At 43.5% G+C, this 24,188-nt stretch overlaps 1 protein-coding gene across 1 annotated transcript in view; it reads right to left on the bottom strand.

Moving 5' to 3' along the window:
- The window catches only part of ESPL1 (extra spindle pole bodies like 1, separase), a 2,570,648-nt gene that overhangs the window by 769,530 nt on the left and 1,776,930 nt on the right, over positions 1 to 24,188 (bottom strand). The window contains exon 22 of the mRNA XM_044083892.1: positions 9,690 to 9,883. Within this exon, the coding sequence (XP_043939827.1) occupies positions 9,690 to 9,883 (194 nt within the window). The remainder of the gene's footprint in view (positions 1 to 9,689; positions 9,884 to 24,188) is intronic.

Here is a 24,188-nt window from a genome sequence, read left to right as displayed (position 1 = left end):
GCCTGTGCCCACCATCGAAACTCCTGTTGCAGGCAGGGAATGAGGGTAATATGTTTTTCCAGGCTGTGGCAATGTTGAGTCCAAACGCTTTTTAGATACCACTGAAGTTTCCTCATATGCAGTATTGCATATGGAATTAACAGAATGCAGGATGCCATGAAGCCCAATGCCTGCAGAATTTTTCTTGCAGATAACTGGGTTGTTGTTGCCAACATTTCAAAGTAAGAAGTCAGTTGCCTTTGTTTGTCTGGCGTGAGATAGGCCATCTGGGCAGTTGTATTTAAGCTTGCACCCAGGAATATTATCTCTTGAGAGGGTACTAGTTTTGATTTCTTTTCATTTACTGTGTACCCTAGGCAAATTAGCAATCTTTTTGCAAACGCCAGATGCTTTTGTAGAATGTCCTGGTTCTCTGCTTGAATAAGGCAGACATCCAAGTAGGGATATATTTGAATTCCTCTTTGTCTGCAAAAAGCAATTACTGGTACCAGGCATTTTGTGAAGACCCTGGGCGCAGTAGATAAGCCAAAGGGCAGTGCAGAGAATTGGTAGTGCATTAAGCCAGCTATGAATCTGAGGAATCTTCTGCACGATTGTCTGATTGGGACATGCAGGTACACCTCTTAAGTCCAAGGTTACAAGCCAAGCCTTCTTGCCCAGCATGGGCAGAAGCTGCTGCAGAGTCAACATTTTGAACTTTGGAACGTCCAGAAAGGTGTTTAGCATAGACAGGTCCAGTATTGGTCTCCAGGCTTTGTCCTTTCTGGGTACCAAGAAAAGACGAGAGTAAAATCCTTGTCCCTGCTCCTGTAGTGGTACTCGCTGAATGGCCCTCATGTGCATGAGGGATGAAACTTGCTTTTGTGCCTCTACCCATTGATTGTGTGGCAGGTGTGGGCATGCCTTTTGCCTTTAGCAGGGTGTGAAAGTGGAACCTGTAACAGAGACACTACATTCAAGACCCATTTGTCCTGGGTGATCATGTGCCAGTTTTGTGAAAAAAGTGCTAGTTTTCCCCCTAAGGGAGCGTCCAAAAGGTAAGTGCTTGGTACATAGAGGAAAGTCATTGGGACGGTTTCCTATAAGGCTGAGATTTGTCTTCTCCTCCGCTTTTGGAGGTAGAAGCACCCCATTGTTTAGGCCTGTATGAGCCTTGGGGTTGGGATCTGCCTCTAGGGTGCCTGTATCTGCCCCTTTGTGGCCTGACACTAAAAAGGACCAGTTTTTTGAAGGCCAGTTCCTGCTAAATCTAGGTCGCTGTACCTGTAAGAAATCCTCAACGGTCTGCATAGATTTCGCTTTGTCCTCCATTTTCTTCAACACCTCTTCCGCCTTAACACCAAACAAAAGTATTATGCTGTAATGGAGCATCTAATAATTTTGCTTTAACATGATCAGGCAGATTCTGTTCCTTTAACAAGCATGCCTCCTAATCACAGAACCGGTTACAGCGGCCCTACAAGAGGCCTCCAAAGAATCAAAACCACATTGCAAAGTATGTTTTCCCACCTGTTCAGCTGCATGCAATAAATCCTGCATTTCCTTGTTTTCAGCACATTCAGTATTTGTCAACATTTTCTGTTTTAACAGTGACATTAAGTATTGGTGATATTTAAGCATATGAAACTGACAATTTAAAGCCCTTACAGCCAAGGTAGCAGAAGTGTAAACTTTTTTTCCCCCATCTGTCCAGTGCTCTAGAATCCCTATCAGAGGGAACAGAGTTTTTTTGCAGTGGAAGCCTTGACCCCTTTGGGACCCTGAGATATAGTTTCTGGGTCAGCAGCAGGGTTTTTATATAGAAATTTATGAGTGTCTGGAACCCTGTAGTAGCTGTCTGGCTTAACGGGTGCAGGGGGTACAGAGTCGGGAGACAGGCCAGACTCTGAAAAAGCATCATCTACAATGTCCAGAACAGGAGGAATAGCAAGGGGCCTGTGCTGTGGAAGTAAAAGAAAATCTGAGCCTTTTCTTGGATTCTGAATAATCCTGGCTCTCCCAATGAAAGTGCGCCCTCATAGTATGCAGGGTTTTGCCAAAAGAGTAATCCTCAGGAGAAGCTGAAGGAATGGATTCTTCAGCATCAGAATCCTCATAGGGAGGAAGGGAGTATTCCTGATCAGAGGAAATGGAAACCTGATCTGAAGATTCATATTCTGTCTCTTGCCTAGGCCTCTTATCAGGAGGGGGATGGGAACCCCTGGTCAAAGTAATTAGGTCATCGGCCATTTTGAGCATCTGTTTTATAGGCATGGAAGTCTGTCCTGGAGAATGCTGTACTTGCTTCTTTGTCTTTACAGCTGCTTTAGTCTTTGGCTTTGAAGCTGAAGATGGCTTTACATATAACTGTGTCGGTCTGAAAACACCCTCAGAAGCCGATGCCTGCACAGCGGCTCCAGACCCATCTGAGGGAATAGTTTCCAAGGATCCAATACCTTGAGTTTCCAGAAGCCCAGTCGGCTCCACGTGGGAGTCAGAAGCGGCCTGTGGCTCTGAGGTAGCGGGTGTCAGGGGCTGCGAAACCACCTCACTGAGAACCGGCGAACCAACGACTAACTTAGAGGAAGCCTCATAGTCAGTTTTGGACCTCGGATGCCTGTCCTTGTCTTTATCCTTGCGTTTTTTATAGACTCCGGTCTTCGGCTGTTCCGCCGGCATTGTATAATTGAATCTGCGGCCAGAGTAATGAAAGGCAAAGTTGTACAGAAGCTTAATAGTGCGTTGGTTAAATCTAGCACAAAACAGACAGCTAGTAACATCGTGGAAAGGGCCTGGGCAAGGACTACAGTAAGAGTGAAAATCCTTATGAGGTATTTGCTTCCCACAAGAAATACAATTGTTAACTTTTTCTGACATCGGTCTGGAGCAAAAAAATGTTTCCCCAACGGGGTACTTAGCTTTAATGAAGACTTCGGATCTGAAATTCGAATTCGAAAATCTCAGGAGTTGGCCGACCGGCACTTGCAAACTGCTTTTACTTCAGGCACCACGCGGCAAGAAAGACTGAAGAAAATGGCGTCGGCTGCATCTTATATACCCCCTGGCACACTGTCAGGGAAGAGGTGACAGCAACCGACGCCGGACCAGGACTTTGGAATTCAGGCCGACCGCGGGTAGTCTGCCAGCAGGATAACCCAAGTGTAGACTGCAACAGTGAAACACGATGAACATGTGGAGAGCATATTCTCCCTTGTTTGAAAATTTGGGAAAAAGACTGGTAACTGTAGAGTCTGATTAATATTAGTTTTGAAGACAACCTTGGGCAGAAAGCATGGATTAGTTCAAAATGCAACTCTATCCTTATGAAAAATTAAGTATGGGGGAGGGGGTTTGCACGATATGGCCTGAAGTTCTGAGACTCTTCTGGCAGAAGTGATAGTCACCAAAAATAAGGTTTTCCAAGACAGATATTTTACGTCACAAGTTGCTGATGGTTCAAAGGGGTTCAAAGTCGAGGCCTGAAGAACTACAGTTAGATCCCAAGGGGGAAGAGGTTCTTTAAATGCAGATCTTAGCATTAGGTCTTTTAGGAATGCTTTACACAATTTGTGTGACATGAAAGTTCGAAATTGCCGCTAGTTGAACTTTAATTGTTGGCGCAGAGGAACCCTGCCTGGTAAAGTGAAGCCAGAAAATCTATCTTTGTGGCTAGGACTGGAATAAGGACCTATCTCATTATTCAGAGCCCATCTAGCAAATTTCTCCCATTTACTTTGGTATAGTTTCCTTGCATACAATTTGTGATGAGCGACAGTAATTTTTCGGACAGGTGAAAAAAAAAAAAGAGAAGGATACCTGGCAATCATGGGAACTGAAGAAGCCACGCAGTGAGCTTGAGGTTTTTGAGCTTTAGATGCACCATACCCTCAGGTTGAGACATCAGATTTAGAGCTGGGTCCAGAATCCATGGTTTCCGAATTAAATGAGGCTACAGCAAGGGAAACCAAACTTGTCGAGGCCAGAAGGGGGCAATGAGGATTATTGAATTTTTCATCCTTTTGGCCTACCTCAGGAACTGTGAAATGAGAGGAATTGGGAGAAAGGCATAGAGCAGACCGGGAGGCCAATCGTGGAGAAAAGTGTCTCTGGGTGACTCCCCTTGAGGGGGGATTAGGGCAAAGTAACTTATGCACTTCTTGTTTAGAGGAGAGGCAAAGAAATCACAGCAAGGTTTGTCCCAGTGATGAAAAATGTTGTTCGCCACTGCTGGATTGAGAGACCACTCATGAGGCAAAAGAATAGTTCTGTTCAGTTTATCTGCTATCACGTTGGAGCTCCACTGCTGGATTGAGAGACCACTCGAGAGGCAAGAGAATAGTTCTGTTCAGTTTGTCTGCTATCACGTTGGAGCTCCCCAGAATGTGCATTGCTGTGAGAAAGTGGTTGGAAGAAAATCGCCCACTGCCAAACTCAAGTGCTTCTTGACACAATGGGTAAGATTTGGTTTCCCCTTGCTTGTTTACATATCAGACTACTGACATGTCGTCTGTTTGAATCGCTACATTTCCTAGAGGGAGGACATCTTGGAATGCTTGCAACGCTAACAGCACTGCCCTCATCTCTATTACACTTGATGTGCAAGTTGGCCTCCAATTCGGAGCACGTGCCTTGGACTGTCCTTCCCAGGTAATCCCCCCCCCCCCGGTCTAGGAAGCATCAGTGTTCACTATGGCTAGGGGCTGGGGAAGACTGAAAGGTCGACCCAAGAGAATCTGGTTGTAGTGTAGCCACCACAACAGGTTGTGTTTGCAGCGACTGGTAATCAGAATTGGCTGAAACATTAGTTGGTGCATGAGAGACCACTGGGACGCTAGTAGCCACTGCAATATCTACATGTGATATCTTGCCAGGGGAACTAGAGTAACTGCTGCTGCCATGGAGCCTAATGTTTGAAGAACTCATTTTGCTGGGACTTTGTTGCATAGTAATTGACCAACCTGGGATCTTGTACGTTGCAGCCTTTCTGGAGGGAGAGATGCAATTCTTGAGACTGTGTCTAAGTGAGCTCCAATGAAATCCAGCTACTGAGAGTGGACTTTTTGAAATTTATAGTTATTCCTAGAGACGTATGATGTAATCTCTTGCCTGTTCTGATGCCTGGTGGCAGCGGTGAGGAGACGGTCGAGAAAAGGAAATACTCTAAAACCTTGCAGTCTTAGATGAGCTGCTACCACTGTCATGCATTTGGTGAACACACTGGGGGCTGCGGTGAGTCCAAAGGGCAGCACTCTGAACTAGAAATGACTGGCTCCCAGCAGGAAGTGCAAAAACCTCCTGGAGCTCTTTTCCATTTTTATGTGGTAATAAGCATCTTGGAGGTTGATAGAGCACATCCACTTGCTTTTTTCCAAGAATGGAAGTAATGACTGAACCATGACCACCTGGAATTTGGTTTGTTGAACTGCCTTGTTGAACTGGCCGAGATCCAAGATGGGTCTCCAGTCCCCTGTTTTCTTGGGCACTAAAAAGAATCTTGAGTAAAATCTGGATCCTTTCTGATCTGGTGGGTCCTTTTTGGATGACTCTTTTGCTTAGCAGTCTTTGAATTTCTAGTACTGCTGCTTCCCTGAGACTGGGTGGCATGTCCAGGAGTTTTTTCTGGGGTTTTGGGGGTTGTGATAGAGGAATTTTATAACCTCTGGATACAATTCCTGCACTCATTTGTCTGTCGTTAACATTTGCCATGCAGACTGATGCAGAGAAAGCCATCCTCCCCCAACTGCCTCCAGAGGCGGGCAATCGAGCCCCCATTAAGGGATACTGATGGGAAGTACCGGAAAATGTGTCTCTGGATCCCTAATTTTGTGGTCCATTTCTGCCTCTAGGGCAGCAGCTTCCATTGCTTCCCACTCTGCCCGGGGAGAAGTCTGCCTTGTGAATCCTGGAAAGGCCCTTTGAATTATTTAAACCATACCCAACTCCTCTGGTTCCTAAAGTACAGTTCTCTGAGGAGTGGAGAAACGTATGCCAATGGCAGAAAGGGTCTTACCATCCTTTTCACATCTGGCTAGGGTATCCTTTACCTTGGGACCAAAAAGGGAAGATTTGTCAAATGGAGCTTTGACGAATGATGCTTTAAATGGCTCAGGAAAGTTGGACAAGCGCATCCAGGAATGCCTTCTGGTGGATATGCCTAAACCCGCTGCCCTAGTCATCCCTTCAAGCTGCATGGGCAATGAGCCTCATGGACGAGTTAGAAATTGTTTCTAGGGTTGCAAGCTGAGAAATAACTTCATCCCAGACCCCTTCAACCACTGCTTCTTTGAGGGTTATCCGAGAGCTCCTTGACCAGATCCCTCTGTAGTCTTATAAAGTGTGCCATATAAGTCAAGAACCTTAAACCGAAGGTCGCTGAAGCATAAACACACTTCCCAAATCTATCCAAAGTCCTAGACTCCTTGTTAGGAGGATGGTTAGTAGGACGTTCCTTGGCAAGGTCCTTTCTGGTGGCTGTCGCTGCCACCATGGCATCAATGGGAATTCCTTTAGCCCAATGCGGTTCCTCCTTAGGGCTGATAATATTCAATTCGTTCTCTTGGGGATTGGCTCTATGGCACTGGGCATCTTCCACACCTGCTCAGCAATCAGTTTAATGAGATCATCAGCAGGCGGAGAGATACAAGAAGTAGAGGGTTGGGCACGAAAAGTCTCCAGGTATACGGATTCCTCCAGGGAAGGTTGGGAGGAGGACCAGCCCACCCCTCTGTTTCAGGATTTCTAGGATGTCCCCAAAGGAAACATCATCAGGGGGTGACCTGGGGGAACCTTGCCCTTCATCAAAATCAGTATCTTCAGTGAAAGACTCTTCTGGAGAGTCTAAGTGCTTCCTCTTGCACTTTCTTTTTGCATGGACTTCCTCGGGGGGATGACCCGGGAAAGTATTTGAACAGGAGACTACTAAAGAAGGTGTTACCTGAGACTTTTGTGCCCTCTGTCCTGGGGATGAGACTGATGGTAACTCAAGTTGAGGAGATACAAAAATCTGTCCTGACAGGGATGGGAAGGACCGAGTCTCCAACAGACAAGGCCTATCCCTTAATCCGGAAGGCTGCCCCCCCCATAGAGGGATGGGAGCCTGGAACCGAAATACAGTTCTTCTGAACCGGGTTCACACCCCCGCACTGAGGAGGCAGCCCCCGGAAGAGAAGCCTGGGTCGATGCTACAAAGGCAGAGGCACCGAGAGACATGGATGGCTCAGAAGGAGCCAAAAAAGTACCAGGCATCTTGAACCTGACCAGAGTGTCTCGACCCTGGGAGGTCTCGGGTGCCGAAAGCTTGGAGGAACTCAAGGCAGTTCTTGGAACTGGAACACAGACTGTCAAAGCCAGGAGAGTCGGGATTGAGGGCTCCAAAGGCTCAGAAAGGGTTGGAGGAGGAGGATATGAGGGTGTCACAGGATAACTGGTTCCAATGCCGGTGTGGCTTGGAACCAAGGACAATCCCCTCTCTGCCAGCAGCTGATCCACCAGTCTCATAATACCTGCCTCTGAGAGACACTTAGATCGAACAGATGCAGTGGAAGGAGATTTAGGGAGTCTAACTTCCACAACGGGACTGTCTTTAAAAGAGTCTATGGATACAGAACAGGATGTTCTTGGGAGCAGAGGCAGCCCTATTGCTTTGGCACCAATGCATCAGTAGGTTCCCGACGTTGTAGCTGTCTGCTCTGAAGCCAGTTTCGAATTAGTTCCAGATAAACCCTCTGGTGCCGATGAATTCTTCGGTACCGAGGTAGATTTAGCCATTTTTTGAGATCATTCCGAGGACCTTGGAACCGAGGAAGGCCCTTTATTAGAAGCAGGTAATGATGTCTAGTTTCGGTCCTAGACTCAGAAATGGCCGCCTCAAATTCGGATTTAAGGAATCCTTTCAAAATTAACTTACTTTTCCTTTCAGTTAAAGTTTGGGTTGAAAAGTTTTCTTGGAAATGGTTCTTACCAAGACAGTAAATGCATTGAGCATGCCCGTCTGAGTTAGGCATTTTGCCCTCACATTTTTTTTTACACCTCTTAAACCCGGAGGTGCCTTTAGAGGATTTAGTAGGAGAAGGTTTTTCCTGTTGTTGCTGTTCAGCCATAACAACAAACTGTCACCCAATCACACAACAGAAGAGATTGAAAGGAATACAAATAAAATTTTTTTTTTTGTTGGATAGATAAATACCAATGATGCTATCCAAGAATACCTTAAAAGGTAAATAAAGAAGAGGAAAGGGTACCAAAGGTGGTACTTGACAGTCTACCAACAGTAGAAGAAAAAAAGAGGAATATAGCTTTGATTAGTAAGAGAGGAGTGGGTAGATAATACAAAAAGTTATAAAAGGATTAGAGAAAATTAGATTTTTCAAAGAAAGGAAGTCTATAATTGAAACAATGCTTACAAAATAGACCAAGGCTCGAGAGAACGAAACGAACACATTTGGTCTTGGAAGCGGCAAACGAAATCTGAGGTAACCGCCGAGAGGAGCATCGTGGGTAGAGCCTGGCAAGACAGTTTGGAGAGCGTGAGCTGAAGTAAATGGCCAACTTGGTTCAGAGGTTCGGAAATGTACCCATTGTCGAGGACTGACATCAGATGGTAGGGTTTTCACCTTAAAAACAGTGACTAGCACCACATACACACTTACCCCAGCCCCTGAACACAATTTACAAAAGCTTTCCCATAAAAATTCAGAGTAAATGTGAAAATAAAGTTTGTACTAAGAGTAAGATGAGTCACAGCGTCTCAAAAGACAAAAAAAAAATTGCACAACAGTCAAACAAACATTAAATTCCAAGCATAAACCAAACTATTTTATGAAAAAAAATGTTTTTCATCATAAAATTGTGAAAGATTTTTCCCTAGAAGGGAGCTTATCTGCCCAGGAATGGAGAAACGGTAGCAGACTGTCGAGTCTCGGTAGCTGGCACGAGTAGCTCTCTTAGGTGGCAAGAAAGCTCCGAAGGGCTTGGTACCCAGACTGCCAATACCCAGCTCTGCTCTAACTCTTAACAGTCTGGGCATGAGGAAGGTGCCCTTAAGCTTTGGAAGCTGGCTGGTTGTTATATCCTGTGCAGGATGTAACCCATATAGTTAAGGCTAAAGATCAAATTAACATCTGCAATGATAAAAGGCTAAATGATGGAGAAGCACAGGTATTTTTATCGAACAGCATAATACTTCTCCATGTGAGCACTATTAAAAATATATACTTTTGTACAATTATCTGTGTTAACGGAGCACTGTTTCAACAAAAAATGGAATTGTATCAGTCATTTATTTTTTTGCTGTATTTTTAACAAGGCTGTGTAACAGTGTGGGGAAAGATGTTACTACTTATATAAATTGTAAAATGTCAAGGTTAATACAGAAATGCTAGGACTTGAAGGTCAGAGTCCCTCATGGTGGGTACATAGAGGGGCTTGCTTCTCTCATACAAAAGCTGTTTTGTGTTTCTTGATGGTTGAGCTTTGATGGTTCACTTTCCTTGGTCATGAGCCACATGCTAATTTCTACACATTGTGAAACCAACTTAAGTATCTGACTAAATGTATACCATTAAATTATATTTAGAAACTAAAACTGTTTGATGCTAGATGTGAATTTACATAATTTGCCTAGATTCATTTATAATCTTGCACTCAAATTCAGGAAAGCTTAGCAAGCATTTTTGCTAAAAGACACAAAAAAACTGCAGACGTTTTCATACCATTTGGTATTTGTTCTACCATTCCCCTGAAGGCTTCCTTCTCCTGTTGGGGAAAGTTGCTAGGACCGCTACAGTGAAACTCAAATAGCTGCTCCACCTCAGAAAATCTCTGGACTCTGTCTTCCTCCCCTTCATTGATATTCAGCTCTTGCATTTTATCAGCTACTTCTGAAACCAGATCTTTTTTTGTTTTACTGAAAAAAAAAAAAAAAAAAAAAGACACCAATGGTCACATATTCATTATGAAGTGGGCATTAGTGAAACACAAGAAATAAAAACTGCCTTTGCTTTCTGTGTATAGACAGTATCTGAAAAGATAACAGAAATGTATGCATCATAGCTAAAATGAAAAGTACTGCTGATACTTTCACGCGACTTTCACTATTCATTCTGCAGGAGTATTGAGACTGGAAAACTTGAGAAGGCTCATGCAGGGAGAATGCATAATTGCAGCATGGTAAAGCACTCCTTCATGCAACTTATGTCATAGCTTGCCTTTCATGCAGCCAACAAAAATGGCTACTTCACTAAAGTTTTGAAAAACAAGTCTTAAATACACAGATATACAGGTACCTAAACCAGGAAAGGACTGAGGGGAGGGGGAACAGTTGAGGCAACACACATTAAAAAAAAAAAAGAGATCTTGTAAATGTTAAAGGTTTTTGCCATCCATACATTCCTAATGTGGGCAAGTTCAAGATAACAGTGAAGTGGGTTTGCAGGACTTCAACAAGCATGTAATTCATTAAGTGTAGTCCCACCAAATGAAAAATCGCTTTTAGCAAAAAAAAAAAAAATCCCGGGTGCAATTGCATGCACTATGCAATGTACATTATGCAGCTGAAGCAGATATCGGAAATGGGCATAGCACAAATCTCCACCATAAAGACAAGACACCACTAAAGCGGGCATTAAGAGCACTGTTGAATTTCAGGTTTGTTGTATACTAGCAGTTTCACAGTAGTAATACAGCTGTGCGAAGGTTCGCACGATAAAAGTTTGATTACTGGTATCCCTGCTGCAGTACACTCATGAAGGAGAATTAACCCCTAACAAGTGGCCTTCTATCCATGCATCCTTATGAAAAGGGTTAAGGTTACTTTCTGAACCTCAGTAGTTAGCTCAACATCAAACTGTAAAGGGGTCTGCAATGCTTCATTTTCTGTTCTTTCTGGAGTGAAGTCACTTGGGTGTTTCTGTATCTTCCTCACACTGTACTCGCAAGGGAGAAGGATTTATAATAATAAACGGCAACCCAAAAGAGCCACCGATACAGGCAATCCAAATAGTTACTGCAAGTAGGTTTTTGTTCTTAAAGTAACTGATCTACATAGCCTTTACCAAACCACAGAAAATTACATACTACTCACCCTTCAAAATAACAGATTTTACATGTGCACCTGTATGCATGTTGTGTGTACAACTCATGCATACACAAAAGAAAAGCACTCACAAATCAGTGTGTGGAAACCCTGAGAAGTCTAGAGTCGCAAAACAGGCAAGTTTCCGCACCAAAGAGGAGAATATGCAGAATAAGGTTGTGTGTGTGAAAATGCTGAAGGAGTCAGCTGGGTTGGGAGAAGTTGTGTGTGATCAGCACTACCTCATCTATTCTTGGACAAGAGGACTGCCTAATTCACTTGTTAGTGGCCCTTAGGAAAGGCTGAAAAGAAATGTTATCAGGCATGGAGTTGCACAGCAAACTGTTACCAAGAACTGCTTCACACTATAGCCTGGTAACATGTAGAAGCATACATACATGTTGTCAGCAGTTCTGTCAGTACATGCAGCAGGGCAGTTGTGGGATAATGGAAAGGATTAGGAACCCTTAAGTATCTTTTTATATTCTAACTTTAAATGCTTCTAGCTATACTTTGGTAATATTACCCTATACAACTGTCAACTCAGATTAAGAAATGGAAGATATTTATTAAACATAATGTTAGTTCTTAATGACTCACTTCTGCCCACTTAAATGACAGGACTGGGAGCCATTAAAAGCTAGTCTGTCCACTTTACCGATTGGTCATAGTCCCCCAGCCTAACCTGGATGCCCCTTAATATGGCAGCTGTGAACTTACTCTTGGAAATCTCACTGAATTTATAGTGTCTTGCAAAGGTATACAGTGAATACCATGTCGCAGCAGCACGTCATCATTTGTTACCATTATTGAAAAAGGCCAGAGAGGCGGCCCATCAGTCAGGTGAAATAACATTAGATTTATGACAAAGATGTTTGCTGTACTTCCTGTAACTGATGCTATCCGATTGTGACCTGGACAGAGTGACCTTTGTAATATTATGATCTACTTTGACATTCGGCATATGAAAAAAACATGCTTATTCTAATAGTCCTTGATCTGTTCAATTAAAAAATACTTGTTGAACATTTAATTAGTGCAGTAAATACTCCTCCCTTTTAAAGTACTGAGGGAAGACTACTAGAACATTAACTGTCAGAGGTTCCTTTCAGTGGTTATCACTGCATGAATTCTGGGTTCAAAAGTAGAGAAACCCAAACTTTATGAAAGATAAGATTGACTGAAAGAGCCTGTAGTTCTCAAATGTTTCTGGCTGAGGTAACAATCACTAGAAAGTCTTCCATGACAAGAACATATGATCTGTTTATTCACATATGTAAAAAGGCAGAATGGCCACTTTTCATAATACAAAATTTAGATCTGGAATGGATTCTGAGTAAAGGTCTTAAGAGAAAAGTTCCCTTCAGGAAAGCCTTACAAGCAACCAAGTATGCTAGTGCTGAGCTCAAACCTTTATGAACTTTGGAAATATGAAACCCAAAGTAGAAGGAAAGTACAGCTGTGTACACTTAACATAAATGTAGATGTTTGAGCGTATTCACTGCTGCAGTCATCACATTTGGATAATCTGCCTGCAGGTAGCCCTCAGCTGGCCTGAATACCAGAGTCTTCGGATTTCTGTGTCGGATGCTGTCGCTTCTTCCATGACATCAGGTCGACAGGGGTATAAAACATGCAGCCGACGCCATTACATCAGCTTTTCTTGCCCCAGATGTCAGGTGCACCCACAATAGGAAGCAATTATATGGTATAGAACACCCCCAGCAAAAAGCAAATACACATGAAATAATATATGCCAAACAAGAAAAGGTAGAGCCAAGAGAAGTCACGTGGCTGGAGTGGAGGGTAACCAGGACTATAACAGTGGATACACTCGCACATCTACATTTACGATAAGTGTACACAACTGTATTATGTTCTTCGTGTTTCACTGTTGCAGTCATCACATTTGGGTTGATTCCCAAAGCTAAGGAAGGGTGGAGGCAGTTAAAGAGCATTAGGGCTAGCAATCAGGCCCTGTAAGACTGCTGTGGCAAATCCAGCTCTGGATTTAGAAAAGATAGGCAGGTGGTAATGCTTGGTGAAAGTATGTACAGAGCTCCAGGTAGCAGCTTCCAGGATGTCCCTGGTAGGGACTCCTCTGAGAAATGCCGTAGAGGTAGATGCAGCCCTGGTGGAATGTGATCTTATCCCCTGTGGGGTAGGTTTTCCATGGTGCTTGTAGCAGAAATGGATGTGATGGGCTATCCATTTGGAAATGGTTTGCTTAGAAATGGCCTTCCCCTATGCCCCTGCAACAAAGCTAACTAGCAACTGGTCAGATTTTCTGACAGGCTTAGTTCTGTCCAAATAGAATCTAAGATGTCTGTGCACGTCCAGAGAATGCAGTATCATTTCCCCATTATTCTGTGGGTTGGGGAAAAGGGAAGGCAAATGAATGGACTGGTTTAGAACCACACTAGACACCACCTTGGGCATAAAGGATGGATTAGTCCTGAGGGAAACCCTGTCCGCATGGAAGATAATGAAAGGTTCCCACTGCCATGAGGGCCTGCAGTTCAGATACTCTTCCTGCTGAAGTGATGGCTAGACGTAAGGCTACTTTCCAAGAAAGGAATTTCAACTCTGCTGTAGCAGCTGGTTCAAACGGGGGAAGAGTGAGTTTTTCCAATACAAAGTTAAGGTCCTAGGCTGGAGTGGGTGCTCTCCTGGGGGGTCTTAAATGTTTGGCCCCTCTAAGGAATTGCTTTAGCAGGGGATAAGAGAAGATGGGTGGCTCAGTATTATAATGTGCTGAGATGGCAGTGGCATGAATCTTAATTGAAGAGAAAGATAGCCCCCTTGTGGAGCATATCTGTTAAATAATCTAGAATATGAGGTAAGCTGGGCACAGTTGTGCCCATCCCCTGAGCCTTGCTTCAGGAACAGAATCTTTTCCACTTTTCTGAATAGGATTTTCTAGTACTAGGTCTCCTTGCCTCAAGAATGACATCCAGCACCTGCTTACTGAGGGTTGCTAGAGGTGAGCTCAGGGGAATTGGCCAAGCTGAAAGGTTCAGGGTTTGAAGCTGAGAGTGCAGAATCTGGCCCACCTGCTGAGACAGCAGGGCAGGGGACTGAGGCAGGTGCCATGGTTGCAGCACTGTCAGACCATGCAAAAAGGGGTACCCAGTTCTGGCGTGGCCAGTCTGGGGCAATCAGTATTGTCCTCAGCTTGTCTTGTTTGATCTTTAATAGAACCTCTGAGAGGAGAGGCAGAGGGGGGAAGGCATAAATTGAGAAGCTTTCCCAAGTAAAGTACAGGGCATGCACTTTCCAAGCTTGTCTGTGGGGAGTTCTGGTGCAGAAAGGGGAGGGAAACAGGTCTACCTCCGGTGTCCCCCATTTGTTCCTCAAGAGCTTGAATATTTTGTGTTCCAATTTCCATTTGTGTGGGTTCATGAGAGTCATCTGCCAGTGAATTTAGTTTGCTTGGCAGGAATTGGGCTTGCAGGTTCACTTGGCAGCTCAAGGCTGTGATCCACAGAGCCATGGCTAGTCTGCAGAGTGGGTAGGAATGCCCCCCCCCCACTTGTTTATGTACCACATAACTGTGGTGTTGTCTGTTTTTACCAATAGTTGTCCTGGAAGAATAAGGTCTTTGAAGGCTGTCTGAGCATTCTGTACAGCTAACATTTCTTTTTGATTGATATGCAGGTGCATCTGTATTGGGTTCCATTTGCCCTGAATGCACTGCCTTGCCATGTGAGCCCCCCATGCATAGTCTGATGCATCTGTTGTTAGGGTTTGGGCAGCAGGGGGTAGAGTGAAAGGGAGTCCCTTGTTGTGGTAGCAGGCCTCTGCCCACAAAAGAAACTCTGTCCTTAGACAAGGAATGATAGGAATCATTGTTTCCAGGTCCTGAGAATGTTGATACCATTGAAGTTTCCTCATATGCAGTCTTGCATATGGAATTAACAGAATGCAAGAGGCCATGAACCCCAGGGCTTGCAGGATTTTCCTTGCACATATCTGGGTTTTTGTGGCCAGTAGGTTGTCATATAAACTTGCTTCTCCAGAGTGAGGAATGCCAACTGGGAAGTTGTGTTCAAGCTTGCTCCCAGGAATACAATCTGTTGGCAGGGTACTAGGTGTGATTTCTTCTCAATGATGGTGTAACCCCAGTGAGGTTAGAAGTCTCTCTACAAATGCCAGGTGTTGTAATAGCAAGTCCTGACTTTCTGCTGGAATCAGGCAGTCATCTAAGTATGGATAAATCTGAATATTTCTCTGCCTGCAAAATGCAATGGCTGGTGCTAGGCACTTTGTGAATACCTTGGGCGCAGTAGATAAGCCAAAGGGAAGTGCAGAGAACTGTCTTCAGGATTTCCTTATTGGGATGTGCAGGTAAGCTTCTTTTAAGTCTAGGGTTGCAAGCCAGGCATCCGTGGCTAGCATAAAAAGAAGCTGTTGAAGAGTTAGCATTTTGAATTTTGGAAACACCAGAAAAGTGTTGAGAATAGACAGGTCCAGGATAGGACGCCAGTTTTCTTTTCTGGGAACCAGGAACAGTCTTGAATAAAAACCTTGTCCCCTTTGTTCCGCTGGAACATGGTGAATAGCCCTGATACTGAGGAGAGAAAGAGCACTTGTTTTTGGGCCTCCGCCCACTGATTTAGGGGGAGGTCTGGCCTTCCACTTGGGGTTGGGAGTGAGTGGAAGTGGAATCTGTATCTAGGGAAACTATGTTCAAAACCCATTTGTCCTGGGTAATGCGTTCCCAGTTTTTTGCATGCAGGGTGAGCTTTCCTCCTAAGGGAGCAAGTAGTTGAGTAGGGCTTGGAAGAGTTAAGGATAAGTAATTGTGCCATTTTTCCATAGGGGGTGGCTTAATACTGCCTGCTTTGGCAGTGGGAGCCCCCCACTGCTTAGATCTGTGCATAGCCTGAGACTGAAGTTTTGGTGGTCTGCTGCTCCTGGGTTTTGGCTGAGAAGGCCTGGAAGGGACTAGAAAAGACTAGTTCTTTGAAGGCCAATGCCTACTGAATCTAGGAGGCTGTACTTGTAAGAACTCTAACAGTTTGCATAGATTTAATTTTTTCCTCCATCCTTTTGAGGACGACTTCTGATTTGTTGCCAAAAAGGCGGTCTTGGTTTAAGGGTGCATCAAGTAATTTAGCTTTAACATGATCTGGCAACTTTTGTTCCTTAAGCCAAGCATGTCTTCTAAGAACAGACCCAGTGACAGCAGCCCTTCAAGATGCTTCTAAAGCATCAAAACCACATTGCAAATTATGTTTACCAACTTGTTCAGCAGAATGCATCAACTCTTGCAAATCTTTGTGTTCAGCACAGTCAGGAATCAGCATCATCTTCTGTTTAAGTAGTCTCATAATATGCTGCTGATACTTTAACATATAAAACTGTCAATTTAAAGCCCTAATGGCCAAAGTAGCAGAAGTGTATACCTTCTCACTCCATCTGTCTAAAGCTCTAGAGTCTGTATCAGAAGGGGTAGGATTCTTTGCAGTAGTAGTCTTAATGCCTTTAGGTGCTTGGGAAATGGTCTCTGGATCCACAGTAGGATTCTTGAAGAGGAATTTGAGAGAGAGTCAGGTACTCTGTATTACCTGTCAAGTTTCCTGGGAGCTGGAGGCAAAGTGTCTGGAGTAAGGCTGGATTCCAAAGAAACAGTCTACAATCTCTAGAACAGGAGGGATAGCTAGAGGCCTGTGTTGAGGCAGAAGTAGGAATTCCCCAAGTCTCTGTTTGGACTCACAGTAGTAGTGGCTTTCTCAGCGGAAATGTTCCCTAAAGGTATGCAAGGTTTCACCAAAAGAAAAATCATCTGGAGGGGAAGCAGAGGGAATGGAATCCTCTGCATCAAAATCCTCATAAGAAGATAAGGGTAAATCCTGGTAGTCAGAAGGAACAGAGATTATCAGATTCCTGATCAGAAGAATCAGCAAGAAAATCCGTTCGAGGTCTCAGAGGGGGAAGGCTGGCTCCCCCCCCAATTAAGGTAATAAGGTCTTCAGCTATTCTAATCATTTGTTTTTGAGACATATGGGCCTGAGAATGAGGTTTGGTCGGTTTTCTAGGCGTAGTGTGAGCTTTTGGTCCGAGAAATTCTGTATTCTTAGCTTGAAATAAAGTTGTCTGTTTAATATGAAAATCGGCAGGCCTGAATACACCTTCAGAAGCCAATGCCTGCACAGAGGCTCCAGACCCATCCAAGGTAGAGACATCCACAGGTTCCATAGTCGAAGAAGCATCTTGCGGCATACCAGACACTGAATGGGTCTCAATAGAGGCCTGCAAATCTGTAGTAGCAGTTATCAGGGGCTGTGAAAGCGCCTCACCGAGTAATGGCGGACTGGTGACTAGCTTAACGGAAGCGTTGTCGGCAGTTTTGGACCTATGCGGTCTGTCTCTGTCTTTATCCTTACTTTTTTCGGAAGATTGGTCGTCGGGATGGCTTAACGAAGCCATTTCGGAGTACGGAGATAGAGAACAAAAGTATTAAGCTACAAAATTAGCCTGATGACGAATAGTTTGGGCATTGAACAAGGCACAAAACTGACAGCGAGGGACGCCGTGGTCTGGGAGGTGATGCAGCAAGAATGAAAATCTCTATGAGGTATTTGCTTTCCACAGGCAAGACGATTGTTAATTTTTTTGTGACATCGGTTAGAACAAGAAAAAAGGATCCCCCCAACAGGGTACTTATCGCTTTGAAAACTTCAGGTCTGAAACTCAAAAATGAAAATTTCAGGAGTTGGCCGACCAGCACTTGCAAACTGCTTCTGCTTCGGGTACCGCATGGCAAGAAAGACTGATGTAATGGCGTCGGCTGCATGTTTTATATCCCTGATGACCTGTAAGAAGCAACAGCATCGGACACAGAAATTTGAAGACTATGGTATTCAGGCCGGCTGAGGGCTACCTGCAGGCAGATAACCCAAATGTGATGACTGTAACAGTGAAATACGAAGAACATCTGCACACAATAGAGGATGAATAGGTTTCCACACCACTATGAACAATTGAATTGAGCATTTTCATCCATGACAAACTGGGGACTTCATCAGAATCTACAGAAATTATATTAAAACCTGTTTAAATAAGTGAAAAACTTTTCCAGTTGGATAAAACACTTCCAAGTAGATACAACCTTGACTTTATCATGTTGTAACACAACAAAGAATACACAATGAAACACACAAAATTAAAAAAACTATATAAAATATTTAAAATGAATTCAATGCCACTTTTTAAATATTTTATATATATATATTTTTTAATTTTATATATTTCATTGTGCATTCTACCTTGATCTGGAAACCTACTCGTCTTCCATTGTGTGCAGCTCCTCCTACTTTGGGTTTGTGTTTTTCTTGTGGACTGCACTTGTGCAACTAGTCGTTTTGTTATTGGTTAACTTTGGAAATATCACAAGATGAATTTTAATAGTCAAATAAAAAAAAATAGCTGGAGCCTAGCTTGAAAATAAAATCCAGTAGCTGAAGCAATTCAAGAATGGGGGCTGAATATACAGCAATGCCTTGGCTTTTTACCCATACTGAAAACTGTCTGCCTCCTACAACACATTTTCTTTCTAGAATACTTCAAAAATGCTACGAGAATTTGGCCAAAGCAAAGGTAACCCCACCTGACTGGGCCAAAACAGGGCTATTAAAATAACACTGTGTTCTGTTCATTTTTCTGCAAATATTCCAAAACTAGGATAAACAGAGGAAATGTACAGGGGAGGAGGCATCTGCACTTGTAGTGTCCTGGTATATGTCCATACAAGGAAATTAAAGAAAAGTTGATGTACTTTGGTCAGTGATGCAAAAAGGTCGCAAAACAGCCCCCCCCCCCCCCCCCCGAGATAAAAGTTTGTGTTTGCCACTGAATGAAACTAATCAAGTTGATCTGGAATGTACATTGTTATCAAAAAGCTTTGAGACATGGTCCATTTTCATATCAACATTACCTCCCGACAGGAAATACCACACCACAGCCACATTTCAGAATGGATGGCAACTACCCCTTGAAGGAGAGCCTGTAAGGCCTGCAATGTAATGATGGCCATTCTCGGTTCAAGGAAGCTACAGAAACCCTGATTCTGTACTCCACTTCTGCTCATATGGTGGCATCCATTCTGACATCCAGTACATTCTTGTTGGCTTCAGTCTGAGCACTGCTCTGAGAGGCCAAGATTTATTGGACTACAAATTGCTATCATTCCTTTGGTTGCAAAAGTTATGTCCTTTGCGGAATGGAGCTCTCTCCCCCCAAGCAACTCATTTTTTTTTCCTTACTCAAACAGCTTTTCCCGAATTTGCGGCTAAAAAAGTGAAACTCCATCATAGGGGCATTAGTACATGACACCTTCAAGTTTTCCATAAATGAAGTATGACTTAGCAAAGCACGAAGTCTGATGGCTATGCTTTGTCAATACACAATGTTCTACCTGCAGGAATCTGACTGAAAAATCAGCTCTGACATACCTGGTGCCCAAATATGACCTGGAAAAGGGAGCAGCAAAAGCTGAGATTGTGCATGGAGAGAGAGAGTATTTATGGCTGACACATGGAAAATCATCTTATATTTGACCTTCCTATAGGTAACTCGCTCAGCATTTCTATAGTCTGCTCTACTAGATCACAATGAAATCACAGCTGTGTGTGTGTGTGTGTGTGTGTGTGTGTGTGTCAGGTAATTAAAGAGGCTTACATTAAAAGTGGCTGGAATGTACATATGCTTCCAGAAGTGACTCAAAGCCAGCGGCTCTGGTGGGAGGGACTGGGGCAGCCCTTGGCTCCCTTCACAGGGCTAAGTTCTACTGCTACAACTGAGTCTGACAAATGTGCCATAAGTCCAATGCTGCTTCTCCATGGGAAGACAGAGGAGTTTGCTTAGTTTCTTTACAACAGGCTCTACTTCATCAGGTTCTCATCATGCCTACTGCTGTAGAAAAATAATTATTTGGTCTGCCAGAACCATCACCAGGAGACTGGGGAATGCAAAGCAGAAACCCTCCTGCAGGATCTCCTGTCCAGGAGAGACTGGGCTCAAGAATCTCTCTGATGTATACCATTCTAGGATCTCCCCAGAGCTGGGCTTGAGAGTAAGGAACTGGAGGAGGCATCTCCCTCATCCAAATCTGTACCAAGGGTTGGTGACTCTGTATTCCAAGTACTTCCTTTTCCTGGATACACTTGGGGAGGACTATTTGAATGTGTAGATCAGGACTTACGAACAAATGCTGCTCTGCTGTTGTGGAACCTTCCTACTCCTCTGCATCTTTAGGGAGAGGATGCTTAGAGGCTAAAATACTCTCAGGTGTCAGTGGGATGCTCTGATTCCATTGATGGTTTGTCTAGGAAATCCACCATAGCAAAAACAGGATTCTGTCAATTCCTATCAGTTGTCAATGATGAAGAATCTGGGTCCGAAAGCCTCAATGGTCAATGACAAAGATGTTGGGACAAAGGACACAAGTAAACCCCTGGTGCTGAGGCCTTGAATCCAACAAGACTGACAGCAAAAGTAAGGCAGTTGACATCAAAATTGTATCTACCAGTGAGCAATGAGAATCTTGGGCCTACTGGCTGTGCATACTAAATTCACAGACAAGGATGCCAGCACTGGCACCACAATTGTCATTGTTATTGACCTAGGAATCTGTGGTTTAAAGATAAACTCTGACTCACCTGGTGCTGAAACATTGCCTCGGAACGGGAACAGCAGAAGATGAGGGACAAGCACTTTCTTTTTCCACCATGAAAACTAAAAGGGAAGAGAGGACACTTAGTTCAATTTGAGTTTTTACCAGCTCACCTATCATCTTGCCCTACCTAATCAACTCTTAAAACTTGGCTGCAGAACGACCCGGAAGATCTTAACCAAAAAAAAGTGCAGTGGAAGCTACAGATGCCAAATACCAAGCCAGTTACAGTTCCAAAGGAAAAAGTGCTATTTGGGGGGGGGGGGGGGGGTTGCATGGCACAAGAGATTTCCTAGGCACTACAAGCTACTCTCACAGTTTCTAGAGTGAGAGAGCTTTTGCTAGTTATTCTACAAGGACTTCTATACTGTAGTCTAAGTTACCTTAACAGCAGATGTTTCAACAGATCACTATTGCAGTATTAGCACTCTTCCATTTTGTCTCTTTCCAAGCTGGGGAAGGGTATTCTACTGTACATTTTCTCCAAACAAGACAGCATTTTTTCTGGATTTGAATAAATTATTTCAGAGCTTCAGGCTTCTACTTCCCTTTTTGGGTACGAAAGCCCAGACTTCTGACATGCCTATACACCCCTCTTGCTGGCATGTAATCTCATGCAAAAAGTGGATGTACACTGTGCGAGGAAGGTGCCCAAAATCTTGTAGACTGGCTGGATGTCCAGTGCAGGATATATCCCCACAGAGTTATAACCAGTGCAACTGTGAGCTAATGAAGAACAGTTGCGTTATTTCCTTTTATGCTCCAGTAATATAGTTACTTTTATTCTGTTGTAATTGTATGGATGAATGTCCACCAAATACATTAAAGAATATAAAACGGCATTTGACAGATTGTTTCTTGACTAAAGATGTACAACTAGCTGATTATGTATTGATGGCAACTAGCCATGTCAATCTTCTTCTGTGTTAGTGGAAAGATGAATTCATTACACATTCAGAACTGCTGTTGTAACAACTGAAATGATCTGGATGGGACCATATACAAAATAGAAAAATGCAATATATTTTCATTTCATTGATAAATGAAAGAAAATATTAAATTTTATATTGTATAGGCATTACATATTATCACTTACAGTTTCTCTCTAAAATACAAGAGCTTAAGCCACAATCTGCAACAAGGAGGATGGTTAGACTGGAAACCAATAGGGCACCTTATATTAATGAGAAAAAAAATCAATAAAAAAGTGAAGCCCTAAACACCCCATTCGACTGGCTAAACAGATCCACTACATCGACTCTGCTCACTCAACCTTACATCAAAGCAGCTGAACGTTAAACAAACACATTTTCATAGTTTGTGCACCTGAGCTGGCCATTACAGAAGCTAACGTGAAAACTACTGAATGTTTTTGGCAGGGCGAACACCCCTCTTACCTGCACAACCTCCTTTCCTTTATTACTGCCCCTCTAATATTGTTGAGCCTCAGAGCAAAATTAATCATCGACAGGAAATGTAAAACCTGCCTTACTCTTTCTCCAACGTGCATCAACCTTTGACAGCTTGCTATAATGCAAGTTGCTTGCAATCTTGCTCCACTGTGAAGTAAGCAACAAAATATGACCAAATGTCAACTCAAGATAACATGTCTGAGCAACTGTGACTTCAGCTTGGGTGATCTGGGCAAGATATTTTACATTTCAGATGTACAAGGATCCCTGTCCGTCTAATGAATGTATGATGTACAAAAGTGGTAACCAGCATTTAACATTAAGTTCATATGACATTTTATTAATTATGCCATTATACAGAAGCTGCTTTGATCACATCTGGAGTATTGTGTACAATTTTAAATGATATACAAAGGGGTCTATAGCAAATGGGGAAACTGCAAAGAAGGAAGTTTATGGTAGCTAAACATTAAGAGTTACAGCATGAATGGATAAGTAATCAGAGGTCACATTCTCGGATGACTGATAACATGGGTACAGCACAAAGCATTATACAACAGGTGCATGAAGAAATGCATATGAAAAGGGATGGGGACATCATGTTTTTCTATTTGTCTATAAGGAAGCGATTTCAGATTGGACAAAAAGCATTTTCTGGTGCCAATCACCCTTTTAGCAAAGTGCTACTCCAGAGTCATTTAAGAAAGGATGGGATATGCAGTTTATAAGAAAAATAGATTTTCAGGGGAAAAACAAACGGTTTGAGAGTTTGTGCAACTACAGTGTATTAGTTACATAAGCTGTCTGGACATTCTAGACAATATGTCCCCTCCCCCTCACAATTTGCACATATTTTAAAGGCAGTGCCCTGTGGTGTCACGACTTTTGCTCCTGTTACAGCAGCACTCAAAGTTTAGTAATTTTAAGCGCTAAGGAAGACAAATGAAATGACAAATATTAGGCTATAGCAACTGTAAAATTAGCTAGAAAGATGAGATCTTGAAGGCATGTTTACATAACACACTGCAAAGACCAAAAGTGATAGGTACTCCAAGTGCAAACTGCTGAAATATCAACAGAACACAGGTTCATGGGTGTGTACTAGGCTAATGGCCTTGGAGCCTTTACAAGCCCAGCCCATAGGATTACCCTGGCATTGTACCACCCAACCACAGTTCCCAGTGCCTCTGTCGAGTAGAGCCACTGGAGTGATCCCCGGGGTGAATTTTCAGAGCCACTGGGGTGAATTTTCAGAGCCACTGGAGTGATCCCCGGGGTGAATTTTCAGAGCCACTGGAGTGATCCCCGGGGTGAATTTTCAGAACCACTGGAATGATCCCCGGGGTGAATTTTCAGAGCCACTGGAGTGATCCCCGGGGTGAATTTTCAGAGCCACTGGAGTGATCCCAGGGGTGAATTTTATATTCCCCATCCACTCATCAAGATTTATCTTGTAGAGGGCCAATGAGGTGCTCTGTTTGACATGTATGGGAAGTCTATTCCACAGCATGGGCACTCTCTGGGTTACGAACCTGTCCCTCCAGCACATTCTGTTGATTGTGGTAATGAGGTTGAGGTCTCTGGAATGTGTGGTGCAGAGGGACTGGGATTTTTTAGATGTAGTATTTCTAACAGAGCTGGGTATTTAAGGCATAGGATCCTCTTTGTGAGGTACTTTTGGGGCCTCTCCAGTTGTTGCAGATGTCTAGTGAGGTACATGCCAAATGGGGCCACTGATTGGCCTAATGAGGGAAGAGTAGAGGGAGACAATGACCTCTTTCTTCCTGGATGCAAAACCCTTACTAATGAGATGTACCACATGGAAGGACTTTCTGACCACAGTGGCAATGTGGTGGTCAAAAGAGAGGTTGCTGTCAACCTGCATCCCCAAATCTCTTATAACGCCTTCTATGTTCAATGGACTACCATCGATGTGGTAATTCATAAAACTGGGTTTTACCCAAAGGGGATGATGACATTTTTTGGCATTGAGCTTAAGGCCATGGTTCTGACACCAGTCGTTGGGCTCAATGAGGCCTTTCTACAGGAT

Source organism: Protopterus annectens, chromosome 9.part0 (assembly GCF_019279795.1).
Source record: "Protopterus annectens isolate FY-2018-M chromosome 9.part0, PAN1.0, whole genome shotgun sequence".
NCBI lineage: Eukaryota > Metazoa > Chordata > Ceratodontiformes > Protopteridae > Protopterus > Protopterus annectens.
Note: the sequence above shows the minus strand (reverse complement) of the source record. Positions and strands in the feature narration are given on the sequence as shown.